At 42.4% G+C, this 27,542-nt stretch overlaps 1 protein-coding gene across 3 annotated transcripts in view; it reads right to left on the bottom strand.

The window, feature by feature from the left end:
* The window catches only part of LOC149808549 (uncharacterized), a 99,421-nt gene that overhangs the window by 19,531 nt on the left and 52,348 nt on the right, over window positions 1-27,542 (bottom strand). For all 3 annotated transcript variants that reach the window (XM_089978877.1, XM_089978870.1, XM_089978883.1), the window contains one exon: window positions 27,148-27,288. In XM_089978877.1, the coding sequence (XP_089835003.1) occupies window positions 27,148-27,288 (141 nt within the window). The remainder of the gene's footprint in view (window positions 1-27,147; window positions 27,289-27,542) is intronic.

Here is a 27,542-nt window from a genome sequence, read left to right as displayed (position 1 = left end):
TAAATAACGAGATTACCCGAGCAATCAACATGAAGCCCAGCGACGCGATTAAATACGAGTATATACCCGGAAAATCAAAAATAAATAGCGTTTCCAAGCCGATTCTCGGCGATGTCACTGTTAGATATCTGTATGAACCAGGAGAGCTTGAAGGCGGTAAAAAAAGGGCTACTGATCCTATTTGGAGTGTTACCACACATAACATATCAACGATAACACGATCAACTGGTAGATCACCGATCTATAGACTGGATTCAACTGCTCCTCAGCGCGGATTTACACGCGAGCAACTACAAGTGATACCTAACGATACTCAATTGCCACCACGTGGTCTTAACTAGCGCCGTTGCGTCTATTGCACTCAAGACAGGTCAACCTCACATTGTTTTTGACATGACCGAGACTGTTATCGATCCTATCCACGGTAAATTGGCGAGTGTCTTTATCCGAATAACGCCAACTCATTATACAATTGCAACTCGCGCAGTGATTATTCTGTTGTTGTCGTAGCGAGATTATTAATTCGGCATCAATATCAAAACGCCGCTGTTTTTTTTTATGCTGTTGGCGGTAACCCGAGAGTTTTCTATCAATGACGCTTGCATCGATGGTGACTTTGTCGGTGACTCCGTCACCGGCTCCGTCAATAACAATTCTTCGAAGCTGATTTATCCTTCGTACTCTGGACACTGCAAGATAGACTAGATTCGACCATTCGATGCGATTATCAACTATCCAAACAATTGTGTCCGTGATGGTTAGTCCCTGCGAGGAATGTATTGTTGTTGCGTATCCTAGCGTCCACGGGGATTTATCAGCACGTAGCGCGTCCTCGACGACACCGATATCAACGAGCACGATATCATTCAGCACGAGAATTTGTTTTTTTGTCCCCGACGCTGTCGGGCCTGGAATTTCAACTTCAATGTTCTGCCGCCGTGTGTCCGCGGGTCTATAACATAATGGCACTGGACGCGTTGGAAACTTTTCCTTATGCAACGTAAACAACTTCCGCTGAAGTGTGTCTCTGACTATCTTTCTACTCGCTACAATCAAATCGTTTGGTCTCCATGTTTCCCAGAATTCATTCAACGGCGTTTCCGGAATTACCTCGCGGATTATTTCACACTGAACTCTATCCGGCTGTAATCTGATTAGTTTTTTAACCTCGCGCAGTTGTTCATCAAGTGCTCGGTAATCAGTATCGGTTTCTTCATAATAGTCCACAAAACCCCTTAACCAATCATGTGGACCCTCGCCGACAAATGGTGGTGGTTGGCCATGATCTCCACACATGATTACCGCTGTATTCGCGCGCAGCAACCACTCAAGAAACATTTGTAAAGTATCTAACGAAACAGTACATATCTCATCCCAGATGATAATGTCGGGAATAAATTTTTCACCCATTCGATCAGGAGTCCACTCACCGCCGCTGTATCGAAAAAAGCTGTGATAAGTAACGGCGTCAACATTTCGTTGTTTTATCTCTCGCGCTAGTCTATGGGTCGGTGTAAGCACGATTATACTTGCCCGCGTTCGAAATAATTCAATTGCCCGAGTCGTCTTTCCTGACCCGCCACAGCCGCTTAAATAAACCGTCTTGTGTCTACAAATTGGATCAGAACACGATGGTGCATTAGACCATTCTGACAATTTATCACCGCGTAAGTAGTTGTTCTCAACGGTGACATCTGCTGACGGGGAATAATCGCGTCGTATTTCATTTTTAATTCTCCATGTACCCCAACTCTCGTCCGGACTAGTAAACTCGGCTACGTTTCCCTTATACGCTACGTCAACATAAAATGAATCAACGGCTACTCTAACCGCGGTATCGGGGAATCTATTTATCATCGAGAATAAATTGATAGCGGCATAACCCAGCATAGACGCCCTCAAATGTGGATACGCCGGGCTGTCTCCATCGCTATAGGTAACAACTGTACCCAACCTCGTTCCATTGGACAAGAAAGCTGTTTTGCAGTTCACGTATCTATTTTTTGCCACTGCGTCCTTGATTACGAAATCATATTCTGCGTCATCTATAATCAGCCGTGAGCAATATCGTTTGTAGTCGTGGTTTTTTCCACCTTGTGTGAACTTACCAATTATTCTTCTACCGAGATCTTTTGCCTCGCGGTTTTGTTGGTTAAATATCCTCCTGGACCATTCGATGATATATTCCTCGTCGGCATCAATGTTTTTTCTGGACTCGTCAATTATGCTATCTAGACGCTCCGGTTCTGGTAACCAGACTTCAGTCTGTGCCCGGTATGATATAATCGCGTCACTGACAATCAACAAAACTAGCATGCTACAATCAATCATATACCGTAGCAGCGCTATTGGCAGCCACTTCTTTTCAGCCATGTGTCTACCGATCCAAATATAGCAACAGCGATGGAGTCCTGCCGCGAATTCAAATGATACTATGCGAGCGAATCCGGTTAAATCAAAATCAGGCAGTGGTCCATTAATAGCAACACGAGTCATTTCATGACTGGGGTGTCCAAATCGTCTAAAGTACTCGGCGGCGGATCCATACCCGAGAAAACTCGCTGGATAACAGGCAACCATATCAACCGAGATCATAGCGTCGCGGTTGTATTCAGTGTTCCATAGTCCACCGTGATAGTATTCCAAACAACTGGATTGTACATCCGGTAGAAATTCCCTGCGCGTTGGTCTCCACGCATTTTTCCTTGCTGCAACATGAGCTACAACCGATGGAATCGTAAAACAATTTGTTAGCAGTTGTTCATCATGCTCTTCAAATTCCATGGCGGTTTTTTTCATCCTGTTGTGAAATGCTTCAGTGCGATATAATTCGCCATTTGGTCTTACAAACTGATCAAAGGTATCCGCATCGTTTTCAGCGCTGCGAAGTAACCACACTGATACAGGGTCGTTTTTACACAAGTAGGCAATAGCATCAAATAGTTTCCTCTCCGCGAGAAAACCGTCCTTGGAGAATTGTTCTCCCAGGAATTCTTCGGGTATATACTTTACTGTTCTATCCCGTGGAAATATTGTGATCGCGGGCGTCCATGCGTGTTCGTTATGATCAATAATTTTGATTGGGGCTCCATTTGATTTATACTTTGATTCGTATAATACTTCACCGGTTATTGTTGTAACGGTTATTGGAAATCTCAGCGACGTTTCTAATCTCGCTATGTCGCTGATGGTTGCTCCACGCTCTTTTACGGTTAGTTCCCACTGGTTGATTTTGCTACGTCGTAAATCAGTCAATTTGTTTCCTCGACACGCATTTGTAAAATGCTCTATTACTCGTTCTGCTACACAATTTATCCCAGTTGACTGTTTCATCGGTTTCAGTTTTCCGATATCAGGTTTCTTATTTAACGGGTATATTCCATAAACAACTGCTGTTTCAGGATACGCTCGTTCATAGTATGGTCTGTCAATTCCGGTTAACAGTCCCGGCTTGGAGTCGCGGCTGACAGTGACTGTTTTCTTGTCGCTGAAAACTGGTTCAAATTTATCACGTATGATCCAATCACCTGATTCCACCCGGACAATGAATTTTACTCTGAAGAAATACCTTTTACCGTCAAGTTGTGATATTATCGTTGCTGCGCGGTTGTCGTTCATGGTAGCATCAACAACACCATCAATTCGAAATGTTGACCAACTATGAGATGCACCATCACGCTTGAATTCACCGATACAATCGCGTATTTTATTCAACAGGGTTCTATCGTTTATTAACGCTTTTGGCGTGTCCTTGAGGACTCTATCGAGATTGAATTTAATATTTTTCCAGGGCTTAATTACTGCTAATCTCTCAAACTCATCCATATAATTAAAACAAGTATTTAAATAAAAGAATATAGTATAATGAATCACTGCAAATGGTTAATGATTGGGTCGATAACCCCGTGCAATAAATCATGTAGAGGTGAATTCTGCGGGTATCATTTACAAAGCGTTCGTAATGGCTCTCTTGGCCCCCTCCCGTGCTTGGTTTGCCACGTTGGTGTAAGAGGAAAATCGCAGTTGTGTATCAATTGTGGCGGAAAGCGATACAGGGAACTAAAACGCTATTACGATAAACGAATAAAAAACGCCGTCATTGACCCCACCGCCGACTTCGTCATCAAAACCCCCCAAGACTACATTGAAAGGTTTATAATTAAACCAAATAATGAATTAGACAAGTAGTATTATTATGCAAATGGACCAAGAATTTCAGCCGCATCCCGTGCTCGTTAATTACGAGGCATCTCGCGACGGTATTGTTAGAAATTGTAGACTGAAGAAGCCGGTTGGATGGAAAAATAATCAGGGGTATTTGATGTTTGGTGCCGGAAAGAAGAAGTATCTTGTTCACAGGGTGGTATTTGAAGCATTCAACCGATTAATCGAGAATGGGCTTGTTATTGATCACATTGATGGATGTCCTCAAAATAACAAACTGTGTAATCTACGAGCTGTTACACCGAGTCAAAATTCCAAATTTGGAAAAACAGGAGGGATGAGAAAGGCAAAAAGTGTCAAATCGTTTGATACAATAACTCACGAAGAAAAAACTTTTCACTCCATGAATGAGGCAGGGAAATATTTTGACATTTGTAGAGCCTCAGTACGAAGAGTAGCGGAACGAGTATGTCAAACAGCGATCTCAAAAAAGACGGGTCACAGAATTCGATTTTCATATATAACATCAAAGGGAGATAACTCGTTTTGTGATAGCGTCGCATGACAAGAGTTACGTCCCTTGAAGTCCAATTAATGTTGCGATTAATTAATCATTTTACGATGAAAACTAATGAAATACACGCTGTTATCTAACAGCTGTATTCTTTTTTTTAATGTTTTATTTGAGTATTTGGTTTCATTTAAATGCCGTGAAACACCATTAATAAGTATTTAAGGATTCAACGATTCAAGGGAATTCAAATTAACACACACCTTGTGACTGACGCCGCTGTATTAGTCACTTTATATATAAGTTGACTCGTTATAAGCCTGGGGCTTTCGAAAGCCAATTCAACTAATCAAAACTAACCCACGCTCTTGACCCGGGCGTGTGGTTGTCTTTTGTTCACAATCATGCAACCGGGTTAATTTAATTGGGTTGCTTTTGATTGGTTGAATTGGCCGTAGAGTTCCGCCCCGCCGTTTTATGTTTGTGCTGTCTTGTGTCGTCCCATCATCCATCAATCATTTCATTGTAAATATATTCATCCTTAATTAAGTATATGTATATGCCTGCAATCTGCCACAACACTCGAGTGGAGATCTACGGCATTGTACTGTCCATACAAAAAACGGGGTCAAAAATGACCCCAATAATTTTATTAAACTTTATTAAAATTTTTGATATTAGAAATAAGATGTTTATAAGAATATGGATTCCCAAGACATCAATAATATATTAACTGAGATTTCAAAATTAAAAAATCAAGGAATTGAATTATCTGATGGTCTCGACAGTGAAAAAATATTATCCGATTATGAGATTATTAACGAACAGTCGAAACGGGGGCGTTTTACCCTGGCCCGCGAGTATTTTTTTATAAAACGATTACAACATACGATTAATGAGAACCTGTACCACAATGACGCAAATGCATTCATTGGACTATTCACTGCCGTTGAAATAATACGAAAAAAACTCGGACGTGTTTATGAACGACGCCGGGAGATTTCTAGTAAGATCAAAAACATTAGAAGGATTATAGACGAAAACTCCGTGGAGCTCCCGATGGTACACTCGGCGGAAAATTAGAAAATTGCGGATCAATTTACAATAATGGTAGGTGAATCACTTACTACTCGGCTAGCCAGAGAGCGGCTAGCAGTGCTTAGAAAGTTCATACCGTTACGAGACAGAGTGAGAGAGAAACTTCAAACGCGACAACAAATGCAAACCGATTTTACTGTTGGAAGCGAACAACTCTTTGCCCCGGTAACTAAAGCGACTAAGGATGTTACAGCTGCAACAGAACGAGCAATATACGGGGATATTCCTAAGGAGGGCGAACGGAAAGAGGCGCCTCTTCTTCCTGTACTTGAAAAGATAGCAGCAGAGACAGAACAAACACAGCAACGGATAAAACAACTTTCCAGTGATATAAAAACCCAACGAGAGTATGAACGATTAGCTGATATTGATGATTCTGAACAGGGTGATGTTGGTGAACTTCAAAAAATTTCCACTCAAAAAGGAGTCCCCTTTATAGATAAACTCACTGAAGGGGCTATAGCACAAATAAAACGACCTCAATTACTGAAATCCGACGAGTATAGGGTTTTTGGTAATTTTGCCGCTCAAAGCTATCATTCAAGAAAAAACTTTTTAAAAGACGAGTATAAAAACAGTAATATAAAACGAGATGACTGGGTTAATTGGTTGTATAAAACGAATAAAGAGATTGATCGCTTGGATACAAAAGAATTGGGATATAAAGAATTTAAAAAAGGAATTGATGATTATGATATACGACAACAACAAGAAATACTACAACAGCAAAAAGAAGAAGTCCGAGAAAAACGTCAAAAAAAAGCTGGTTCTAAAAAAACAAGCGGAGAGGGGTATCCAAGTGGTAGTGGTCTAGTTAAAAACGCTAGTGTTACCTGCCCTAATAGTGTTCTCAGTGATATATCACGGCTAGAGGTATTAATTGGAGGAAAACGAGCCGGAAATAACTCTACGGAAATAATCAATGAGGCTGCTGATATTTGCAAGCGGTTATTTGCAGGCGGTATCATAGACATTAATACATATCGAACGCTCATAGACGAACTCGTGGATGATTAATTGGAAAACTGGTGTTTTTAATAAGGATGATCATACACTACAACCATGATAAACCAGTACTCGTCTACGTGGTAAACTCGCGATTGCCTATTTACCGCGCGTACTATGGAGATGGTCTCGGTAGCACCATTGCGGGGTTATTTACAAGAATGGCTCCAAAAGTAGCGCCGTTAGCCAAACAATTAGGAATGAAGGCTATTGATGTTATTCGTGATAAGGGTATTAGTGCCATTGGAGATGTTGCCGGAAGGGCGTTTTCTGCCGCACGAGACAAACTAATGTCGTTGGTAAAATCCAGGAGAAAAAAACAGAAACCACCGGTAATGCCATCAACGACAGTGATGCCTGCAAATGTCAGTAAAGTAATAAATAACGCCGTGGAAGAAAAATTAGAGTCGTTGGCGACGACTCAGTCGTTGGCGACGACTCCGTCGTTGGCGACTTCGCCATCCGCCGATGCGGCAACCAACGCGCTCATGAACGCGATAGCGGGAAGTGGTCTACGACGAAAAAATCGCAATTGAAAACATCAACATGATAAATAATAGAATGTTTGCGCGTACCGCTGATCCCGCGTTTGATATGGACGCCCCAGTGCGCAGGGATGATTCTGTCCGTGATTATCAATATTATTCTTATTATGCAGCGCAACCCGACCTACGATCGCGAATTGAACTTCAAGTCCAAGATACCAGTAAATACTTTCTGCCGTGTGAAGCGTTTATCGAAATTGAGGGAGAACTCGTGACAAATGCTGCCGATAATGCACCGTACGCAGATGACCATCGTGTTCGAGTTGGTTTCGTCAACAACGGTATCATGGCGTTATTTGAGAGTGCCAGATATCTTATTGACGGGCGAGAAATTGAATCAATAGAACGCGAGGTTGATGTTGCAACGACGATAATTGGGTTGGCGAGATACTCGGATGATTATACAAGATCGGCGGGCCCATCTATGATGTTTGCGAAGGACACCGCCGATAATGCTGATCACATTCAGTACATCAACGTGCTGACACCACGAAATACCGCAACTGACCCACAGGCTGAAGCAGACAATCCAGACCGCAGAGCAAGACCGGACGCTGAGTTTAATATTATGAAAAGTCTTAACAATAATTACAATATGGGATTCGCAGCACGAGTAGGGATGTTGCAAGGACCACGCCGACAGTTTTCATGCGCGATTCCACTCCATCACATATTTGGATTCTGCAGAAATGTTAGAAAAGTTATCTATGGGGCTAAGCATACAATCGCGCTGACGCGAAGGGGCGATGATAACAATGCAATATGGCGTGCTGCTGGCGTCGCTGCCGGTAAAGTCATTTTAACTAAAATGGCATTGTGGATGCCGGTGCTGACTCCATCAGTTACCACGGAAGCACGATTGTTAGCATTTATGGAACATGGAGGAAAATCGTTGTTGAGTTGGCTAGCGGTAACAACTGATGCTAAAGAGGATAACGTCGCCGATACGTTTACATGGCACCTAGCATCAAAACAGGGTGTTTCAGCCCCGCGTCATATTTTTATAGCGCTACAGAATAGGGAACGATTGGGTAATCAAGAACACAGCCATATGATATTTGATCAATTAGGAGTCAGGGATGTTTCGCTGAGAATAAACGGACAACAGGAACCATCCGAGGATATACAGCTTAATTACGGCGACAACCATGTCGCACGTGTGTATCATCGATTGCTGTCATATATGGGTCGTGATCAAAACGTCGACACTGGTTTGCAAATATCACAACTTGATTTTAAAAAGCTGTATCCGATTTATTATTTTTCGCTGGAACATCTTGATTTAACGAGACAATCCGTCGTTGATATACACTTCCGAGCTCGTATAGACCCGGCTGGTGTTAATTATAGAGCGGTTGCTGTCATTCTCAGCGATAAATCAATGCTGCTAGAAGGCGTTGGTGGACGAATGAGAATCGTTGATGCACCAGTGGAAAACATGTAATTGAAAGCACAAACGCGTTTACAATAAAATGTCGTATAGTGTCGTCAGTGTAGAGTTGACTGATGGTCAAGTCAAGAAATTACGATCAAAGTCGGCTAAACAGTGCGGGACCACAATAACGCTGAAGCCGTCACAGATGGCGGGTGGTAATCATAAGATATCGTTGACGGCGCGTCAAATAAAACATTTCAATGATGCGATGAAGAATAAAAAGGGTGTTCAGGTAGATTTCTCGGCCGCAGCGATTAAAAACATGGAAAAGACCGGCGGGATATTTCCGTTGTTAGCTGCGATTCCAGCGTTGATTGCCGCGGCCGCACCAGCAGTGGCTAAGGCGGCGGCGTTAGGAGCCGTTGGTACCGCGGCGGGAATGGCATTGAAGAAGGCAACCGGGAAAGGCTACAAAAAAAAACGACCCGTGGCCGGAAAGGGTCTAAGACTACCGGGAACCCCGTATTCATGGTACTCGGGAAAGGGTCTAAGACTACCGGGAACCGTTTATTGACTCGGGAGTCTATGACTCCCATGTCTAATTTTGATTTAATAGACGCCGCAAACGCGCTAGCGATAAAAAACTTCAGAGGTGTTTTTATGAGGGATCAATTACCGGTGGCACCAAGAAATATTGAAACCGGCATAATTAACCTCGATGGGTCCTCCGGAGCGGGAACTCATTGGGTTGCGTACGCGATTGATCCGCGCGCGATCGTCTATTTTGATTCATACGGGTTAGCCCCGCCGAACGAGTTTATGCGGTATATCCGGACGTGTTCAGCCCGGGTTTTTTATTCCACGCTGCCAACACAGCAGTTAAGTGACCCACCGATATGCGGCCGTGAGGTATTGAACGTACTCGCGGCGATTTCATCATCGCGGAAACCACCTCATGTGGTTGTAAACGAATACACTAGTGGGGTCGTAGAGGCCCGGCGGGTTAATTAGAAACGCTGTTTTTTTTTACAATAATAATGATTGATATCTGGGGGCGACCGGTTTCGGCGCTGAAAGGATCCACGGAAACGCCCGCCACCGATGACATAAAAAAACTAATCGAGGATGAAATCGCTGATACGTTGAATTTAACCAGTGTTGACCCAGGCGAAATAGTTGTATTTCAAGACCGCCAGGGTAAATTGAAATCCGGTAATGTGTCGCTGAATGACGTTTTAACACGACAGCGTGACACCGCCGAGGGCACTATCGCGCTGTATACCGGCGACGGACGACTCAAACCGGGTGAACATATATCGGCGGTAACATTAGTCAAAGACGGTTTTATAAGGTTGGATAGATCGGTGACCGAACTTAACGCGCAGGTGAAAAAATCTGCCACCGAGGTGAAAAAATCTATCACCGATATACAACTCACTACCGCTAGTTTTTTCGGGACCCCGGCGGTAACCGAACCGAATCTTGCAACAATAAGGAATGCTATTTTGGATTTTGCAACGCTGTCGGGCCAATTTACCTCGTTACGGAAAAATGTTAACAGGATCGATGACAACTTTGATAAATTTTTTGGTAAAAAAAATACCAAGCTGGATGAGATTACAACAACTATAAATGATATCACTGCGTATGGACACGAAATAAAAACAATCAAACTTGATGTTGCAGAGATCAGAAATGGTGTAGTAGTACATGAGCGGGAAATAGAAATAATCGGCGCTAATGTTGCAACGATCATAAATAATGTAGACTCGCATAGACGGAAAATAGAAACAATCAAAACTGATGTTACAACGATCATAAATAATATGGACACGCATACACAAGAAATAGGAATAATCAAAACTGATATTGAAGCGAACAAAAAGAGTGTAGACGCGCATACACAGGAAATAGGAACAATCAAAACTGATGTTGAAGCGAACAAAAAGGGTGTGGACGCGCATACACAGGAAATAGGAACAATCAAAACTGATATTGAAGCGAACAAAAAAAATGTAGACACGTATTGGCGGGGAATAGGATTAATCAAAACTGATGTTGCAGCGAACAAAAAAGGTATAGACGTGCATACATATGAAATAGGAACAATCAAACTTGATGTTGCAGCGAACAAAAAAAGTATGACCGAGAATACACGGGAAATAGAAACAATCAAAACTAATGTTGCAACGAACAAGAATAATATAGACGCGAATTTGCGGAGAATAGAAATAATCAAAACTGATGTTGAAGCGATTAAAGACGGACTACCGAGAATAACAGAGCAACTCGAAACTAATATTGAAGCGAACAAAAAAAATGTAGACGCGTATGGAGGGGAAATAAAAACAATCAAAACTGATGTTGAAGCGATTAAGGACAGACTACCTAGAATGACAGAGCAACTCGAAAAAATGAAAACACCTCATGGGATCATCGGCAGTGGCGTATACACGGTTCAATACGGATCATTCGATTGGACTCCTACGCGTAATGCAATAGATGTCACCGCAATTGTTAAGGGTATTTATCGATTGACATTGATTTCGGCGATGCAGTTCAGTATATCATCGCCGAGTTCATCCGGGTTTAACAATACAATATCAACAATCATCGACAAGGATACAATCGAACGGTTTATAATTAAAGCCGTTGATAGCAGTCTATTTAGGGCAAACATCACATGGTATGCGGAATTTGTAGTGGATCTAAGTAATTAAAAACACTAGCTCTTTTAAAATAAAAATGACCACCAAGGTAATTGAATCAGAGGTATCACCGACGTCACATCAATATCGATTCGATACCGCAAAAGAATTCTCCGCGAACTTAAAAACGCTTTCCGAACAATACCGTGCAAAAATAAAAAAATACCGTCGTAAAATAACCGCCATCGACGCGGTCGTGTACTCGGTGTCGGGTATAGTAGCTGGCACCGGTGTTATTTTATCCACGGTAACCACGATAGCCCCGATCGCTGTTCCAATCGCTATCTCCGCGATGACAACAATTGCTGGAGTCGCCAACGCAATCACTAAAAAGATATCATCGTGTTTTCAGAAAAAACTCAACGAGTATACAGTAAAACATCAAATAGTATCCGACGCGTACTCGAAATTATCCGGGTTGATCTCATTATCGATTGATAATTTGTTCGTATCCGATGTTGAATTCTCCGCGATGGTCCAGTTATATAGCTCCGCGATGTCAAAAATCGAGGATTTTTAACTGGAAGCCGGAACCACCTGGTTGCTGAAATTAGACACTAAAGACAACGAATAATAATAATGTCGCTGAACCCCGAAGGGTTTCAGTTGCTTCAGCGGATCGCGGAGAACACCACTCCGGTACAAACAAGTATGATATCAGTGACATCAACGAAACCCGAATTCAGTGTGAACTTTCCATCACCGGTTCCAGTGAAGGAAATAGCGCTGGCAAAATTGCGAATATATCACAGTTGGCCTAATATCCGAGCGGACGCATTTAACGGACAACAACCTAATAACTCGCTGGTTTTTGCATGGACAAATAAACCCAATGGAACCCCAGACTGGAAGGAGGTTACAATACCAACTGGGTCATACCAAATAGAACAAATCAATGGAGAATTTCAGCGCAGGATAAAATCGATCACAGGAAAAGAATCAAAAATCGCTATTACGGTTCATGAACCGACGTTATCGTCGACGATTGAAATAAGCACACCGGGGTATATGGTTGATATCTATAACAGTTCAATAAGAACCATACTAGGATGGCCTAAGAATCCACCTCATGAAATCCCCGCGGGCAAGCAATCGTATCATGAGATTAATCCCACTTATCGAATTGATTTGTCTATCATAAAAGGCGCGTTATTACCCAGCAGGTTTGTATTTCAAGACAGGAATAACATGCAATGGCATTTTTCGTATAAGCAAACTCCTAAATTATCCGCCGCGGCCAGAGTTAGTTTAAATGATATCACTGGTATGTTTGCCGAGATTAATCATTATTACCAATTACAACTAGAACAGCTACGGGAAACAAAAGAACGAAAACACGTTGAGGTGTTAAATCAGCTTATATCAGACATGGAATATATCAATGAACGAATCGTTAAAACAATATCCGATAGCAGCGATGATAATAAACAAAAATTCCTAACCGAGTATAATATCGCAGAAGCCGATTTACCCGATTTCAAGTTTCCAGGATACAACGCGCCAGAACTAAGAAAGTCTCTTAATGATTTTCTCGGTCCATCAACTCATATCCTCAGACACGATAACGGAGATGGTGGTAGGCATATTGCTCCATACAACGTAAATATCGCATCGGTGATAGCAATTAATCTAGTGTGTGATGTTATCGAAGGGAGTTACCAGGTGGATACCAAGCAATCAAATCAGGCTCAACAGGGGTACATCCTTTATTCATTTTCACCAACAGCCCCTCCGGGATTTTTAATCGTTGAGAGTCCAATTAATCCGGTCTATATGCGATGCCATGATCGGTTTTTAACAAGAATTAATTTCAGACTTACCGATCAGTCAAATAACCTAATTGATCTGCAAGAGGAGGAGTTAGTGATCACTCTGTTTGTAAGATCATAGCAGCAGGGGGGGCGATGACATCGACGCGGTCGTCGATGTGCTTACCGGACGCTGACGACGCTGGGATCGGCGCGCAGAAGGTATTAATTAAACCAAATGACGTCCGGACGATCCTCTCGACGACGACGTCGTTTTTTTTTTACCAGGCGCTGACGACACTAGATCGTTGAGTGCAGAAAGTAATAATTAAGCCAAATGACGATTGGACAAAATGTCGGATTCGCCCCCCCTGCTGCTCGTTGACGAAGAAGAAACCAGATTGACTAGGAGTCAAATGTTGGACATCACCGAGACCAGTATTTAAACTTCATTTCAAAAACGATATTGAATCATTACCTAAAGAACTACAAGAGAAGATTTACAAGGAAGTTTGGCAGGGGTTTGCCAGAGTGAAATCTCAATGGGTCACTGTAGAACTTTTGTGTCGAGAAATTCATAAGAGGAAAGTGAAAAAAGTCAACCAGTGTGTTAGATTTCTTTGGGTCAAGGGTGCATTTCTCCTATTGTATCGCTTTAGACCGTTTACATCAAAAGAGTTCAGTGACATTCTTGGACGTTACCCTGAATGGCAGTGGTCAGAAATTACTCACTATGTGGATTACTTTTGTGAATTGTACGGACTGACCTATTCATGAATACTTTACAAGAGAACATTCGTGCTTTGCCTGTGGAGTTGAGAGAAAGGATTTACCGAGAGCTGGTCAAAATACAAGTGAAACGTAAAGAACAATTGCATCCGTTACGTCACCGGTGTTTGAACCACTGGTACCTGAAGGCTATACAAGGATTGATTCAATTGAAAGTGTTCCATCGGACAGACATTGATCAACGATCCTCTAGTTTTAAAAAGGATTGGTTTGGTATGGACGATTGTAGTTACATCATTGTAAACGTACTGCATCGAATTCCAGAGGAAGAGTTAACGAATTACCAATATCTTGAACACAATGTCAACTTAGTGAAAGAGGAAACTTCTGAACGAATTGTAATGTGTAGATTAGTGACTCAACGATTTAAATTCGACACTGAAGTGAAACCATGTTTGTGCAAAGAGTACATTTCTTGTGTCAGACCAAAGAGGATTTAGTATGACCTATTCATGGATACTTTGCTAGAGAACATTCGTGCCTTGCCTGTGGAATTGAGAGAATGCATTTACCGAGAGCTGGTCAAAATACAAGTCAAACGTAAAGAACAATTGCATCCGTTACGTCACCAGATCTTTAACCACTGGTACCTGAATGGTATAAGAGAACTGATTCGTCAGAAATTGTTTCAGTGGTCAGACCTTGTTCAATACTTCCAGGCCCCCGATGATTCACGTGTTGATCATTTTGGTTACTTCGAGATTCACCTAGAGCAACCCATTGAGGAAGACGAGGTAAAGGATTACCAACATTTGTTACGTGGAATCTACTTAGCGGAAGAGGAAACTTCTAATCGAAATCTGAAGTTCAGGTTACAGTATGCAAGATTTACATTCCCAACTGGAAAAAGAACATCACTGGCTAGAAAGTACGTGTATTCTTTTCGAAACAAAGAGACTATAAAAACAGGCTGTTATGCCACGACTTATGTCGTATGTAATCCAACAGATTCCGTGGAAGGAACTCAATGACCATATTCAAACCGTGGATCATTACCATCAATTATTACAAGAACTGTATCCATTCAATTTGGGACGACAAGTGGTGTGTGTCTTAGTGACTTGTTTTCTGGGATTTCGTTTACCAGCCGATTCTTTGTGGACTCTTTACGATCAGTACTTACCACCTCCATGGCCATAAATGGTCACGAAAAACTCCTTTTGCTCAAAGCCTTGCGGTTTCATCTGGATACTTCTCGACCTCAACAGGAAAAAAAGATTCGTCAACTTTTAGCTACCCAAGACGTGTATGACGATGTGTGTGTAGCTTGTGACTTACATCCCCACTGGACAGATGTCCGTGCCTGGAAAGAATGGGGTTTTGAGGCTTGGACCCAAGAAGTGGCCCAGTATGCACGAGAGTTGTTCAAGGAAAAAAGTTACTTTTCAACCCGTGTTAGTGACGGTGCCAGAAGAACCCGTCACCCAGGACAGGACTGTCGTGGACAGACCTGAAAGACCCTTTCGGGAGGACACTTGTGTGACCTTACCCCCTACTATAGAACTGGTTAGAACATTACCCAAAACATGTTGTACAGACACTTGTGTTTATTCCACGTTCATCGTTATCATGTGCCTTTTATTGTTGTACTTAAGCCTTTGGATTTTATGTATTTTTGTCTTTCGTATTCATGTTTGAAAAAAACATTCAATAAACGTGTTCTGAAAAAGTATATAAACTCTTGTCTTGTTTGTTTTTCGTGTCACAAGTGACATTTCTCACACCATGGCTACCTCTGCTGTCTCTGCTCCCTCTTCCTCTACTGTCAAAGTCATCGACGAACACTTAGATCGTGCCAGTTGGGAGGCTTTGTATCTTCGCCATCCCTTTAATATGCTCATTGCTGGACCTAGCGGTTCTGGCAAAACCGAATTCGTCAAACGTTTGATCGAACATAAACATCATTTGATAGATCGGCCCCCTCAAAGGATCGTGTGGTGTTACAAAGAGTGGCAATCGGCGTACAGCCTCTTGCGAGAAAGTCAAGGCGATTCCATCGTGTTTGTGGAAGGCATTCCTAAAGAAGATGACGGCATCGTCTCTGACTCCCGTCAAACCCATTTGGTCATTTTCGACGACATGTTAGGAGAAGACGAAGAAGAAATTAAATTGTGGTTTACGCGCAAAGGGCATCACCGTAATGCCAGTGTCGTTTGCATCACCCAAAATTTGTTTCAACAAAGTAAAGCCCATCGCACCATCAGTCTCAATGCGCATTACGTGGTCTTGTTTAAAAGCCCTCGAGATAAATCGCAAGTGCAAGTCTTAGCCAAACAGTTAGGAACGCCTTGGCTAACTCAGGCGTACGACGATGCCACTCAAACGCCACACGCCTATTTACTCGTCGATTTGAAACCTACGACCCCCGAGGATTTGCGATTTCGTACCCACTTGTTTCACCACTGGTGCCAAGACGGAGGGCCTGTCCTGTACACGTCTCCGTCCTCGACTTCATTTCACTCCCCATGAAAAAAATCTATAAAAACCTCAGACCCTTTTTCGTCTGTCTCACACAGTGTGAACATGACGTCCCTTCAGTCGCATCTTCCCATCAAATTGATTCGTGCCTTGTATGGCATCAGTCGAGAAAAAGACCCACAAACACGAGCTCGTGTCTTAGAAGCTAGTCTCAAAGAAGTCTTACGATGGTTCACGGTGACGGCACGTCAATTACTCCAAGGAATCATTCAGATTTCTCATCAAACCAAACGCTTTTTCGATCGAAACAAAGTCGCATTGGTCCAACTGGCCGATCCCCGCATCGACACTCAAACCAAAAAACAAATCATTTTGAAACCTGGAGGGAGCGGTACTCTAGGAGGGGTCATCATTCGCTCACTCTTAAGATGGGATCCTAATGCCCCCAAAGTTATCCCCAAGACAAAAGTCCAACGAAGCCCCAAGAAGAAAAAGACCAGGTCCCCAAGAAGAATAACTTCTCCAGTGGCAGGACCCTCCTCTTACCAGACACCACCTCGGAAAAAGAAAAGAAGCCCCCAGAAAAAGAAACAGAGAAAAAGTCCCCAGAAAAAGAAAAGTCCACAGAAGAAGAAAACTAGTCGCAAGAGAGGCACTTCGGCCAGGACGCAACCTTACACTCGCAAACCACGACCTGCCACAGCGGTGACTGCGTCTCCGGCAGCCTCACGTTTATCCACTTCTCCGTTGATGTCACCAGGAACTGAAGAGTACTTGGAGACGTTGATCACACCAAGAACTTCTCCGTTGATGACCCCCAAAAGAACTTCCCCAGTGGCAGGACCTTCCAATTTAGCGGCAGTGGCTGCTGCTCACAAAGTACCTTCTCCCAAAATCAAAGTCCATGAAAGATCGGGCATGTTACAAAGTTTACTGGATTTGTCCAAGCAAGAACTGGCTCGATTTAGTCCGTTACGTACCCCTGCACGACGTGTCATGCCTGTCCTCAAACTAATACGCCGTAAAGACAATCAGTGGCGACGCGTTCCAGTATAAAAAAGGCCTGTGACCGAGTAGGGTATCAGTGTTTTTTTGGTGCTCCTGAAGACTCAAAGATGTCACCCTCCAGAAAACCCCAAGGAAAGAAAAGGAAAGGACTGCCACCACGTTTAGCCAAACATGGGGACCTGTTATCTGTCCTGTCCAAAGCTTCTCCGCCCCTACGACAAAAACTCATTCAAACGGCCTCCAAAGAGGTCATCGATACCGTGTGCGAATGTTGTTTGAACGTTTTGAAAGGCACGATCCCTTTGTCCAAACACCAGAAACAATGCTTAAGCAAACATCGTCACGTTCTTCGCCAAATGGTTCGAAAATTTTTTTTACCTCTCTTGTTAGGTCCCATACTGAAAGGAGTCTTGGGAACCATGTTGGGAGGACTAGTGGGAGCAAGATAAAAAGGCCCTCGGAAGTCCCAAGATCTCAGAATTGACCCCTGACAACCCCATGGAAGGACGAAAACTAGCTTTAGTGCCTTACAAACGATGGATGGAATACCATCGGTGGCAAGAACAACGCACCCCGCATTTACCTCCCAATCCCAATTTGAGCGAGATGTCCCAGTTACAACACGAATTGCAGTCCTTGATGGATCGCCAAAATTTGTCCGAAACAGAAAAATCGCAAAAGTACGGTCAACTCTTGCAAAGACTGCAACTCTTTCACCAGAAAGCTTTAGACGAAACAGCTCTACCCACTCTGAAAGATTTTAAGACCTTGATGAAAAGTCCAGCACCGTCACCAGTACCAGTAACGGTACCAGTGGTCAAGACAGGAAAAGGAAAAGAAGAAGAAGAAGAAGGGTTTCAAACTCCACCAGAAAAAGTACGCAAGTTAACAACACCATCTACCTCCAGAATTGGATGGATTAAAAAGATGATGGCCACCCCTTCTTCATCACAAGAGAAAAAGAAAGTGAAGACAGAAGCGAAGACAGAAGTGAAACAAGAACCAATATCCCCCGTTCAGACATCCTCCTCTTCAACACCTATTGCTGGCCGCACACGCAAAGCATTGCAATCCAAGAAAATACCCCAAGAGAAAAAGCGTAGCATCCTCCAAGAGTGGGTGTCTTATTAACACACCAACCAACACAAAAAATGGAAAAAGTCTTAGCCAGCATTTACTACGATCCCTCCCATCCTGCAGGTTACGCAGGAGTTCAAAAATTGTATCGTGCTGCCGAAACTCGACTGAAAAGTCTCCGTTTACCTCAAGTGCAACGATGGTTACAAGAACAAGCTACCTACACTTTACACAAACCCATTCGACGCAAGTTTGCCAGAAGTCGCACCCGAGTGGAAGGCATCGATCATCAATGGCAAGCCGATTTAGCCGATGTCTCTCATTTGGCCAGCTACAATCGTGGTTACAAATATTTGTTTTGTGTCATCGACGTCTTTTCCAAATTTGCCTGGGTCGTACCCTTGACTTCCAAATCCAGCAGCGAGTTAGTGCGAGCCCTGCAACGGGTGTTGAAACAAAGCCGTCGTCACCCTCTTCGATGGCAAACGGACAAAGGCACCGAATTTCTAAACCAAGCTTTCCAAAAAGAATTAAAGAAACGTGACATTCATTTTTTTACCACCGAGAATCCCGAAACCAAAGCCAGCATCGTGGAACGTTTTCAACGCACTTTGAAAGAACGCATGTGGAAATATTTTACGCATCACCACACTCTGAAGTACATCGACATCTTACCACACCTGGTGCAAGCGTACAACCAATCTTACCATCGAAGCATCGGACGTGCCCCGCAGGACGTGACTCCCGACAACGAAGTGCTGGTGTTTGAACGCCTGTTCGGTACGTCCCCGACGAGGGCTGTCCCCAAGAAAAGTGGAGAGTTGGCCGTAGGAGATTGGGTGCGCATTGGCAAAACCAAACGCACTTTCGACAAAGGTTACTTACCTAACTGGACGACCGAATTGTTTCGCGTCACTAGACGAGTGCATGGCCGTCATCCTGCCGTCTATAAATTGGAAGACATGAACGGAGAAGTGCTCAAAGGAACGTTTTATTTGCCCGAGTTACAACGTGTCACCAAAAATGAAGACGACGTGTACGACATCGAAAGCATTCTCGAACGCAGAACCCGTAAAGTGAGCAAACGACGTGTCAAAGAAGTCAAAGTACGTTGGAAAGGATATCCACCCAGTTTCGATTCTTGGATCGACGCTTCGCAAGTCATCGACTATAAAAAGAAGAAGTGACCATCATGCCCTTTCACACAGCAGACGCAGCTACGTCGACCAGTCGTTCTTCACCCAGTTCTTCTGTGCAAGATTTACAAAAACAACCCTTGTGGGTGTGGTGTGGAGAACGTGTGCCTAAAACGCAAATCGTCTTTTTCTGCCAAATCTTCGTGGTGTATTGTGTCATCGGGGCAGCCATTGCCAATTTGAGTTTGCAACAAGGAGACAAACAATTGTGGACCATTTTATTGAGCAGTTGCATCGGTTACCTGCTTCTCAATCCCTCCCTGAAATTCTCCTCTAACGGGAACGTTGTGTCCAGTGCCAGTGCCAGTCACCACTCCAACCACAATCAGAACCCCATTTTGGGCGGAGACACGCCTCTGACGTCCATTAATAACCCCTCGGACAGCCACAGAACTCTGGAATTATGAGTCACCAAAACCAATTTTACTTAACCTTACCCAGTGACAGTTCCATGGAGGTGTTTTCCCACAACACGTTGTGCTGTTACACGGCCAAATTACCTCAGACCATCCCCTTAGATCACGAAGCCCATTGGGAAGTGGCTTTAGTGGAAATGATTCACCCGACCCAAGTCCTCAATGTCCTTCCCAATCAAAATGTTTTTGATGTGGAAGTTCATGACGAACAATTGCAACAGTACTTGGATACCTATGGCAAATATGACAAGAAAACCCCGGGCACAAAAAATCAAAAGTACACCACCTATCACTTGTTCATTCCCCAGGGTATTATTTTAGTGGTCAACATTTGGTGAGCACCATTACCTCCAGGTTTAATGTCGTGTTTCTGAAAGCTTTGGAAAGTGTCAAAAAAAGTGTCACCATGGAATACCACAAAACAGCTCGTCGCTTCTTGATGAAATTTGACGGGAGTAAAATCCTGTCCATTTTATTTTGTCCTGAATTGTTTGACATGTTGGGCGGAGACATGGACATGAGAATGGCCATGATGAAGAGAAACGAATCACCCATCGTTTACGACAACGAGTCTTTTAGCAAGTTATTTCGTGCCCCGGTAGAACTGAACCAAGGACTGAATTTGATGTTTGTGTACTCCGATGTGGTGGAGTATAACGTGGTGGGACACACCTCTGTACCGTTACTGCGTGTCATTCCTTTCAAAGTGGATTCTGCCACGAACGCTGACGAGGAAGGTGGAAACACTTATCACGTCCACCGCGAATTTGTCCATCCGCACTATTTGCCTGTCAGCAAGTCGTATTTGGACACGGTCAACATTACTATAAAAGGAGATTTGGGACAAAATATTCCATTCACCAAAGGAAAAGTCACGGTGAAACTCCATTTTCGAAAACGGTTCTCTCACGATTCGTAAGTAAGTCATGTATCCAGTGTACCGAGGGGTTGCTCGACAGCGAGGACACGGTTTAGGAGACATGCTGAAATCGGCCTTTCGTTCGGTGGCTCCGGTGTTGAAACCGATGGTGACACGCGGATTGCACGCCTTGAAAGATGTGGCACTGACGCAAGGCAAAGAATTTCTCCAAAATGTCATCATCGACAAACAAAACCCTAAAGAAGCCTTCATGAGGGCAGGCAAAAATGTCTTGCTGCAAACGGGTAAAGACATTTTGGGCCGACGAGACACACCTATAAATGCCCTGCACGCTACCGAGTCAGGCATTCAGCAAGGACAAGGCAGAAAGAGACGACGAAGAAAACACCCTTTCACCAGACTTCAAGCGAGAAAGGCCAAGAAAAGAAGAACCGTTCGAGACTTAGACGTTTTCGATTATTGAGAAAGAGAAAAAATGATGCACCGAGAGTCTTACGCTTGTTCCAAGACGGAACTGGACCTGTTTGCCATGCCCCCACCATGATGACCATGCAAGAATCCCAGTGGGTGGAATTTCATCCCGTCTCCTCTTTGACGGAATCAGCTCCCATCGAGTTTGAAATCAAAGGACAACCCGAAGATTACATCGATCTGAATAGCAGTTACCTGTATTTGAAAGTGAAAGTGATCAAAACGGACAACACCAATCCAGGAGGCGATGCTAGAGTAGCTCCTGTCAACAATTTCATGCATTCCTTATTTAGCGAAGTGGACTTGTACTTGAATAACAAACTGGTCAGCAGCAGCATGGATACTTACCCATATCGTGCCTACTTGGAAAATCTCTTGACGTACGGAAAAGAAGCCAAGAATACTCATCTGGATGCTTGCGTGGTATGGAAACCTGACACAGCAGGTGTAGGCACGTTTAGCGACACAGTCCTGACAGAAGATGACAATCCTCACAATGTGGGGTTTAACGACCGTCGTAAGAAAATTCTGCAAGGGCGAAGTTTAGAACTGATGGATCGTTTGCATTTGGACATGTGGTTACAAGAAAAGTATTTGCTCAACGGGGTGGATATCCGTCTGAGACTGAATCGTAGCAGTGCCACTTTCCATTTGATGGCCCATGCCAACGAATACAAAACTATCATTCAAGAAGCCCGACTTTACGTGCGTCGTGTGGAAGTGTTACCTAAAGTGGGAAACGACGTCAGTCAGACGTTGAGCAGAACGACTGCCAAGTATCCGATACGACGCGTAGAAGTGAAAACGTTCACCATTCCTGCTGGACAGCGATCTATGATGGAAGATCATCTGTTCCAAGGACAGTTACCCAAACGTTTGATTGTTGGTATCGTCAGGAATTCAGCCTTCAACGGAACCCACGATCAAAATCCTTTTGAGTTTCAACATTACAATGTGTCCAAGATCGAAGTCAGTCGCGACGGCAAGACCTTGTGTACCCGACCCTTTGAGCCCAACTTTGGTGTCGCAAAGAATTATTTGAGATCGTTCTTGTCCCTGTACGAAGCCACGGGACAGTTAGGAACCAACACCAGTCACGGTATTTCGTACGACGATTATGCAGGAGGCTATGCTTTGTGGGGTTTTGATTTCACTCCAGACCAAGGCAGCGACGAGGGACATTTCCACCCTATAAAATCAGGCCAAATTCGTGTGGAACTTCAGTTTGCAAATCCACCTCCAGATCACACAGTGAACGTCATCCTGTATGCAGAATTTGACAATACCATAGAAATCAACAGTTTGAGAGAAGTCATTCTAGATTACTAGAAGTCATGGAAGACTGTTATCCCTCTTTACCTAGTGGAGAAACTTTGGACATGAAATGTGAGGAGACTGTGGAAGAAGAAGAAGTGATCATAATGAAGTCGAGATGGCCAGAACAAGAAGCCCATTTAGTCTCCTGTTTTGCCAAACACTTGGTCGATAAAATGACGGAATTGATCAAGAAAAATTGCTATGGATGTCAAAACGATCATCCCAGTCAAATTCAACACGATAAATGCCTAATGTTAAGTCAAGAAGAAAAATTGGACGAGTATCTGGACGAAGCTTGGAGTCTCATCTCGAACAAAGACGTGTTGCACCAGTGGTATAAAGACTTGCGTGAACATTCTTGTCCACCATTAACCACTCAAGAGATCCATCGTATCGAAGCTCTCCTGAATCAGAGTGAGCAAACAGAACGAATAACCGTTTATTCGTCAGACATTTTCAAGCAAAAAGTCAGGATCGAATTGACGACTTATTATTACCTGTGAAGAAGAAAACACAAAACAATGGATACCTGGGAACTTTATTACCTTTTGAACCACAGTTCGTATACGGCTTCTTGGAATCCTGTCGTCTGTGCTAAAGATGAACTCCCTCATCACAAACCTAAAGACCATCAAGCTTACGTGATCAACACGGACGACAGTCATCTCCCAGGAACCCACTGGGTAGCCGTCTACTTTCCTCAAGAAGGATGTGTGGAATATTTCGATTCGTACGGATTGCCCCCTTTGGAAGACGATATCATCGACTTTATGAGAAGAAATGCTCAAACCACCCGATTCAATAATGTGAAATTACAAGGCACAGATTCCTTGGTGTGTGGACAGTACTGTGTGTATTTTCTGCATCATCGCAGCCTGGGCTATTCCTTAGAACATTTAGTGACTCATTTCAATCCTCGTTCTTCTGCTAGAAACGATGTGAAAGTAGATCGATGGTTTTGTGACCATTATGCTTATCTTTTGTCTCTAGCTAGGAAACGTAGTGTCCATCAATGGCCTAATGATTTCCAACAGTGGAAATCACAATTTCATTCACAACGTTGTCAGCCCTGTTTAAAGTAGGTTGTAAAATGAGAAAAAAATGTTTGTGATTTGAAAAAATTGTTTGATGTTATAGTGTTGGATTATTGTAAAAAATGTTAGAGTTGTTGTTTAGTGTTAAGTGATTTTTGAATAAAAAATGTTGTGTTTTGAAAAAATGCTTTTGTCTTTTGTTTAGCTATAAGAATGTTGGATTGATGCTCTTTCATTTCTTACTATCCCTCTCATGAACGTTGCGGCTCGAAAAACCGTGTGGGGGATGTTTTCCTTCACGTCCGCGCTTTGACTTTAAGAACAGGCTTGTTCCCAGTCTAACCATCCATTGTCGACTCATCCTCCTACGAAGATGTGATCCAAACTAGCTAAGCTCAACGAAGCCTACGTGAATTTGCATAGGGTCAGACACAGTCTGATACCGAAGCCAGAAGAAATAGAGAATGTGAGAATGTTAAAAATCACTGAAGACCTGATAGAAGAGCTCTTCAGAGAAGAAATGAACAGGGAGAAAGAAGAATGGACAGAGAAGTACAGACTTCAGAGACAGCAGCAACAGCAGCAACAACAGCAGCAACCTGAAGCTGACAGAAGCTTTGTCGATTGCCGTATCGACACCAAAGAGTTCTTCTCTTTCCGAAGAAGCAGACCTATCGCCAGAAAGTCTATCCTCAGAGGACATCGCATTCTTAGAAACTAAAAAAGAATGACATAGCAAAACAAAAAAAAAACAGCCCTTTTCAGGGCTACCCAATACTCTAGAAAAGAAATAACGATCCATTTGCCAATGTGTGTAGGTAGAGTAGTGTGAAAATAAACACTAACTATTTTTTAAAAAAAATGTCAGGGTATGTGTTTGTGTGTTTGTGTTTGTAAGTGATTAAGTAAGTTGGTATGGATAGTAGATTAAAATAATGTCTTTTTTGGTGTTTGAGGTGTATATTTGGGGTTAAATTGGATTGCTTGCGTATGTAAATAGTCTATTGAAGTGATTTAAAAAAAATTTTAATATAGTGATGGGTAGCATAAAAAGTGAGTGAGTGTTTCTTTTAGGTCCGCGCGTTGTTGTTGTTTTTTTTGGTTATGATCTAGGTAAGATGAATTTTATGTTTTTAGGGGGATGTTTTCCATCACGTCCGCGCTTTCAGTATAAATTGAAACTCGCTCGGCAGTCCAGCTACCCTTGTTGATTGATCAACACAAGAATGAATAGCAGAATAGTGAAACTGTTAGAACTCCAGATGCACCTGGAATATGCCAGGCGCATAGTAAACGAACTATCAGCGGAGGCTATCGCAGAAGAAGCAAGAATGAAGAAAGAAGAGGAGGAGAGAAGAGAGAGGGAAGAAGAGGAAAAGAAAAGAGAAGAGAGGATGTCGTTCAATATTCCCGAGACAGAGGATTGGGGTGTTGAAGCGAATCATCCTCCCTCTGCGCTCCCCAGAAGAAAGGTGAAAGAAGACTGGGGAAGAAGATGCGTGTGTGGCGCAAGGCCAGGAAGGTGCAACCATTAGATAGGTGCATCTGGAGTTTAAAAAAAACCAACAGCCCTTTTCAGGGCTACCCAATACTCTAGAAAAGAAATAACGATCGATTTGCCAATGTGTGTAGGTAGAGTAGTGTGAAAATAAACACTAACTCTTTTTTAATAGTGAAAGTGTATGTGATTGTGTGTGTGTTTGTGTTTGTAAATGTTGAAGTAAGTTTGTGTTTGTAAATGGTGAAGTAAGTTTGTGTGAATAGTAGATTATGGGTTTATTTATTGATTCTTAGCGTATGTAGAGAGTATAGTTGTGGTTATATGAAATGAGAAAGTAGGGGGATGTTTTACTTCACGTACGCGCGATGTTAGGTCATGATCTAGGTAAGATCAATTTTATGTTATTAGGGGGATGTTTTCCTTCACGTCCGCGCTTTCACTATAAGAACCCACAGTGTTCGTTGTTCAAACCATTCTGCAAAGAATAAAAAGAAGATGGCGTCAAACCAAATGGACAAAATACAAACCTTGCAAGACGTTTTAGACAACTTAGGAATAATGGAACAGATGCTAATAAGACTCGTTGAAGACCATTATTCCTATAGTCCCCATCGTGTAAAGATGGAAATTAATAACTTAAGAAAAGCAAAGGACAAGATTAGTGGTGTCATGAAAGAGATAAAGGAGGAGAAGGAGGATGAAGAGGAAAGAATAAGAATACGCAAATGGAACGAAAAAATTGAAAAAGAAGAAGAAAATGAAAAGAGGAAGAAAGAAGAGGAGGAAGAGAAGAAGAAAGAAGAGGAGGAGAAGAAAAAAAAGAAAGGGAAGAAGAGTGTAGGAGATAAAATAAGAACTTGGTGGAGAAAAAGAAGAAATTAGAAGAAGAAGAAGAAGAAGAAGAAGAAGAAAACCCAAAGGCCCTTTTCAGGGCCCCCATATTTCTCGAAAAGAGATAGCCTTTGAATTGCCTACCCCTTTTTTTATTTTATTTTTTATTTTATTTTTTATTTTATTTTTTATTTTTTTTAAAAAAAAAAATAGAGACCCTCCCTATTTCAATTTTACATAGACCCTATACAGTCCCAGGTTTTTTTTGGCCATGTTAAATTTACATAGACCCTATATTGTCCCAGGGTTTTTGGCCATGTTAATTCCCATAGACCCTATATTGTCCCAGGGTTTTTGGCCATGTTAATTCCCATAGACCCTATATGTTCCCAGGGTTTTTGGCCATGTTAATTCCCATAGACCCTATATGTTCCCACGATTTTTCTCCATGTTAAATTTACATAGACCCTATATGTTCCCAAGGGTATTTTTAATGATAAGTCCCATAGACCCTATACCATCCCCATTCACTACTGACGCTTAGATTTGTATTCGATAGAAATGACCGTAAACTTAGGAATTTCGCTTCAAGTAATCTTTTTATCTTTACCCTCAATCGATTCTTAATCATCCGAGACTTTCTGATTCTCAAATGATTATTAAAATTTACACAGAGATAGATAACTTAAAAATTAAAGAAATTATTAGATTGCAGAGTTGATATAAAAGAAAAATTGTAACAAAATGGCCAACCACATTATAATCTGTGAACATATTTCAAACTATTTGATAACTAGGCGATACAATTAATAGCTATCATGGAGTCCTTGCAGATCTTTGGAAGGGGAGAAAACTCAGATAAGTTACTGGGTATCAATGAATCTTTATAGACTTATCCACCATATATTGTAAACTGGGTTTGCCTGATTGGTCAGTTTCTGTTCCCAAAAATAACTAATAGCCGTGAAAACTATTACGCATTGCACTATATTGTTTGACACAGACAGCTTTATTAAAGATGACTTCAATCTTTCAAAACCTGTTGGTGTCCTTACTAGCTGATTTCGCCCGATTCCATTTCCCTCTCAAATAATACACCAAAATAACGGTCACTAATATCACAGAGGGGATGATAACAGCTGGTATTACGATCGCTGTTAGTGACCGTGATTTGCGTTCATTTTTCGGCCATAATTCTGGAAATAAAGATATAAGTCGCATTTAAACTGCAAATATAATCCTCTCTCTCTCTCTCACACACACACACACACACACACACACACACACACATATATATATATATATATATATATATATATATATATATATATATATATATATATATACGCATACATTGATCTAAGTGAGCTATCTGTATCGACTGATACACATTGAGAGTTCTTTGTTTTACATTTTTTTTAAATGAGCAAACAAATTCAACAAAGTTAAC

This window comes from Sinohyriopsis cumingii, chromosome 1 (assembly GCF_028554795.1).
Source record: "Sinohyriopsis cumingii isolate HCF-2022 chromosome 1, ASM2855479v2, whole genome shotgun sequence".
Lineage (NCBI taxonomy): Eukaryota > Metazoa > Mollusca > Bivalvia > Unionida > Unionidae > Sinohyriopsis > Sinohyriopsis cumingii.
This window is presented reverse-complemented; position numbering and strand designations above follow the sequence as displayed.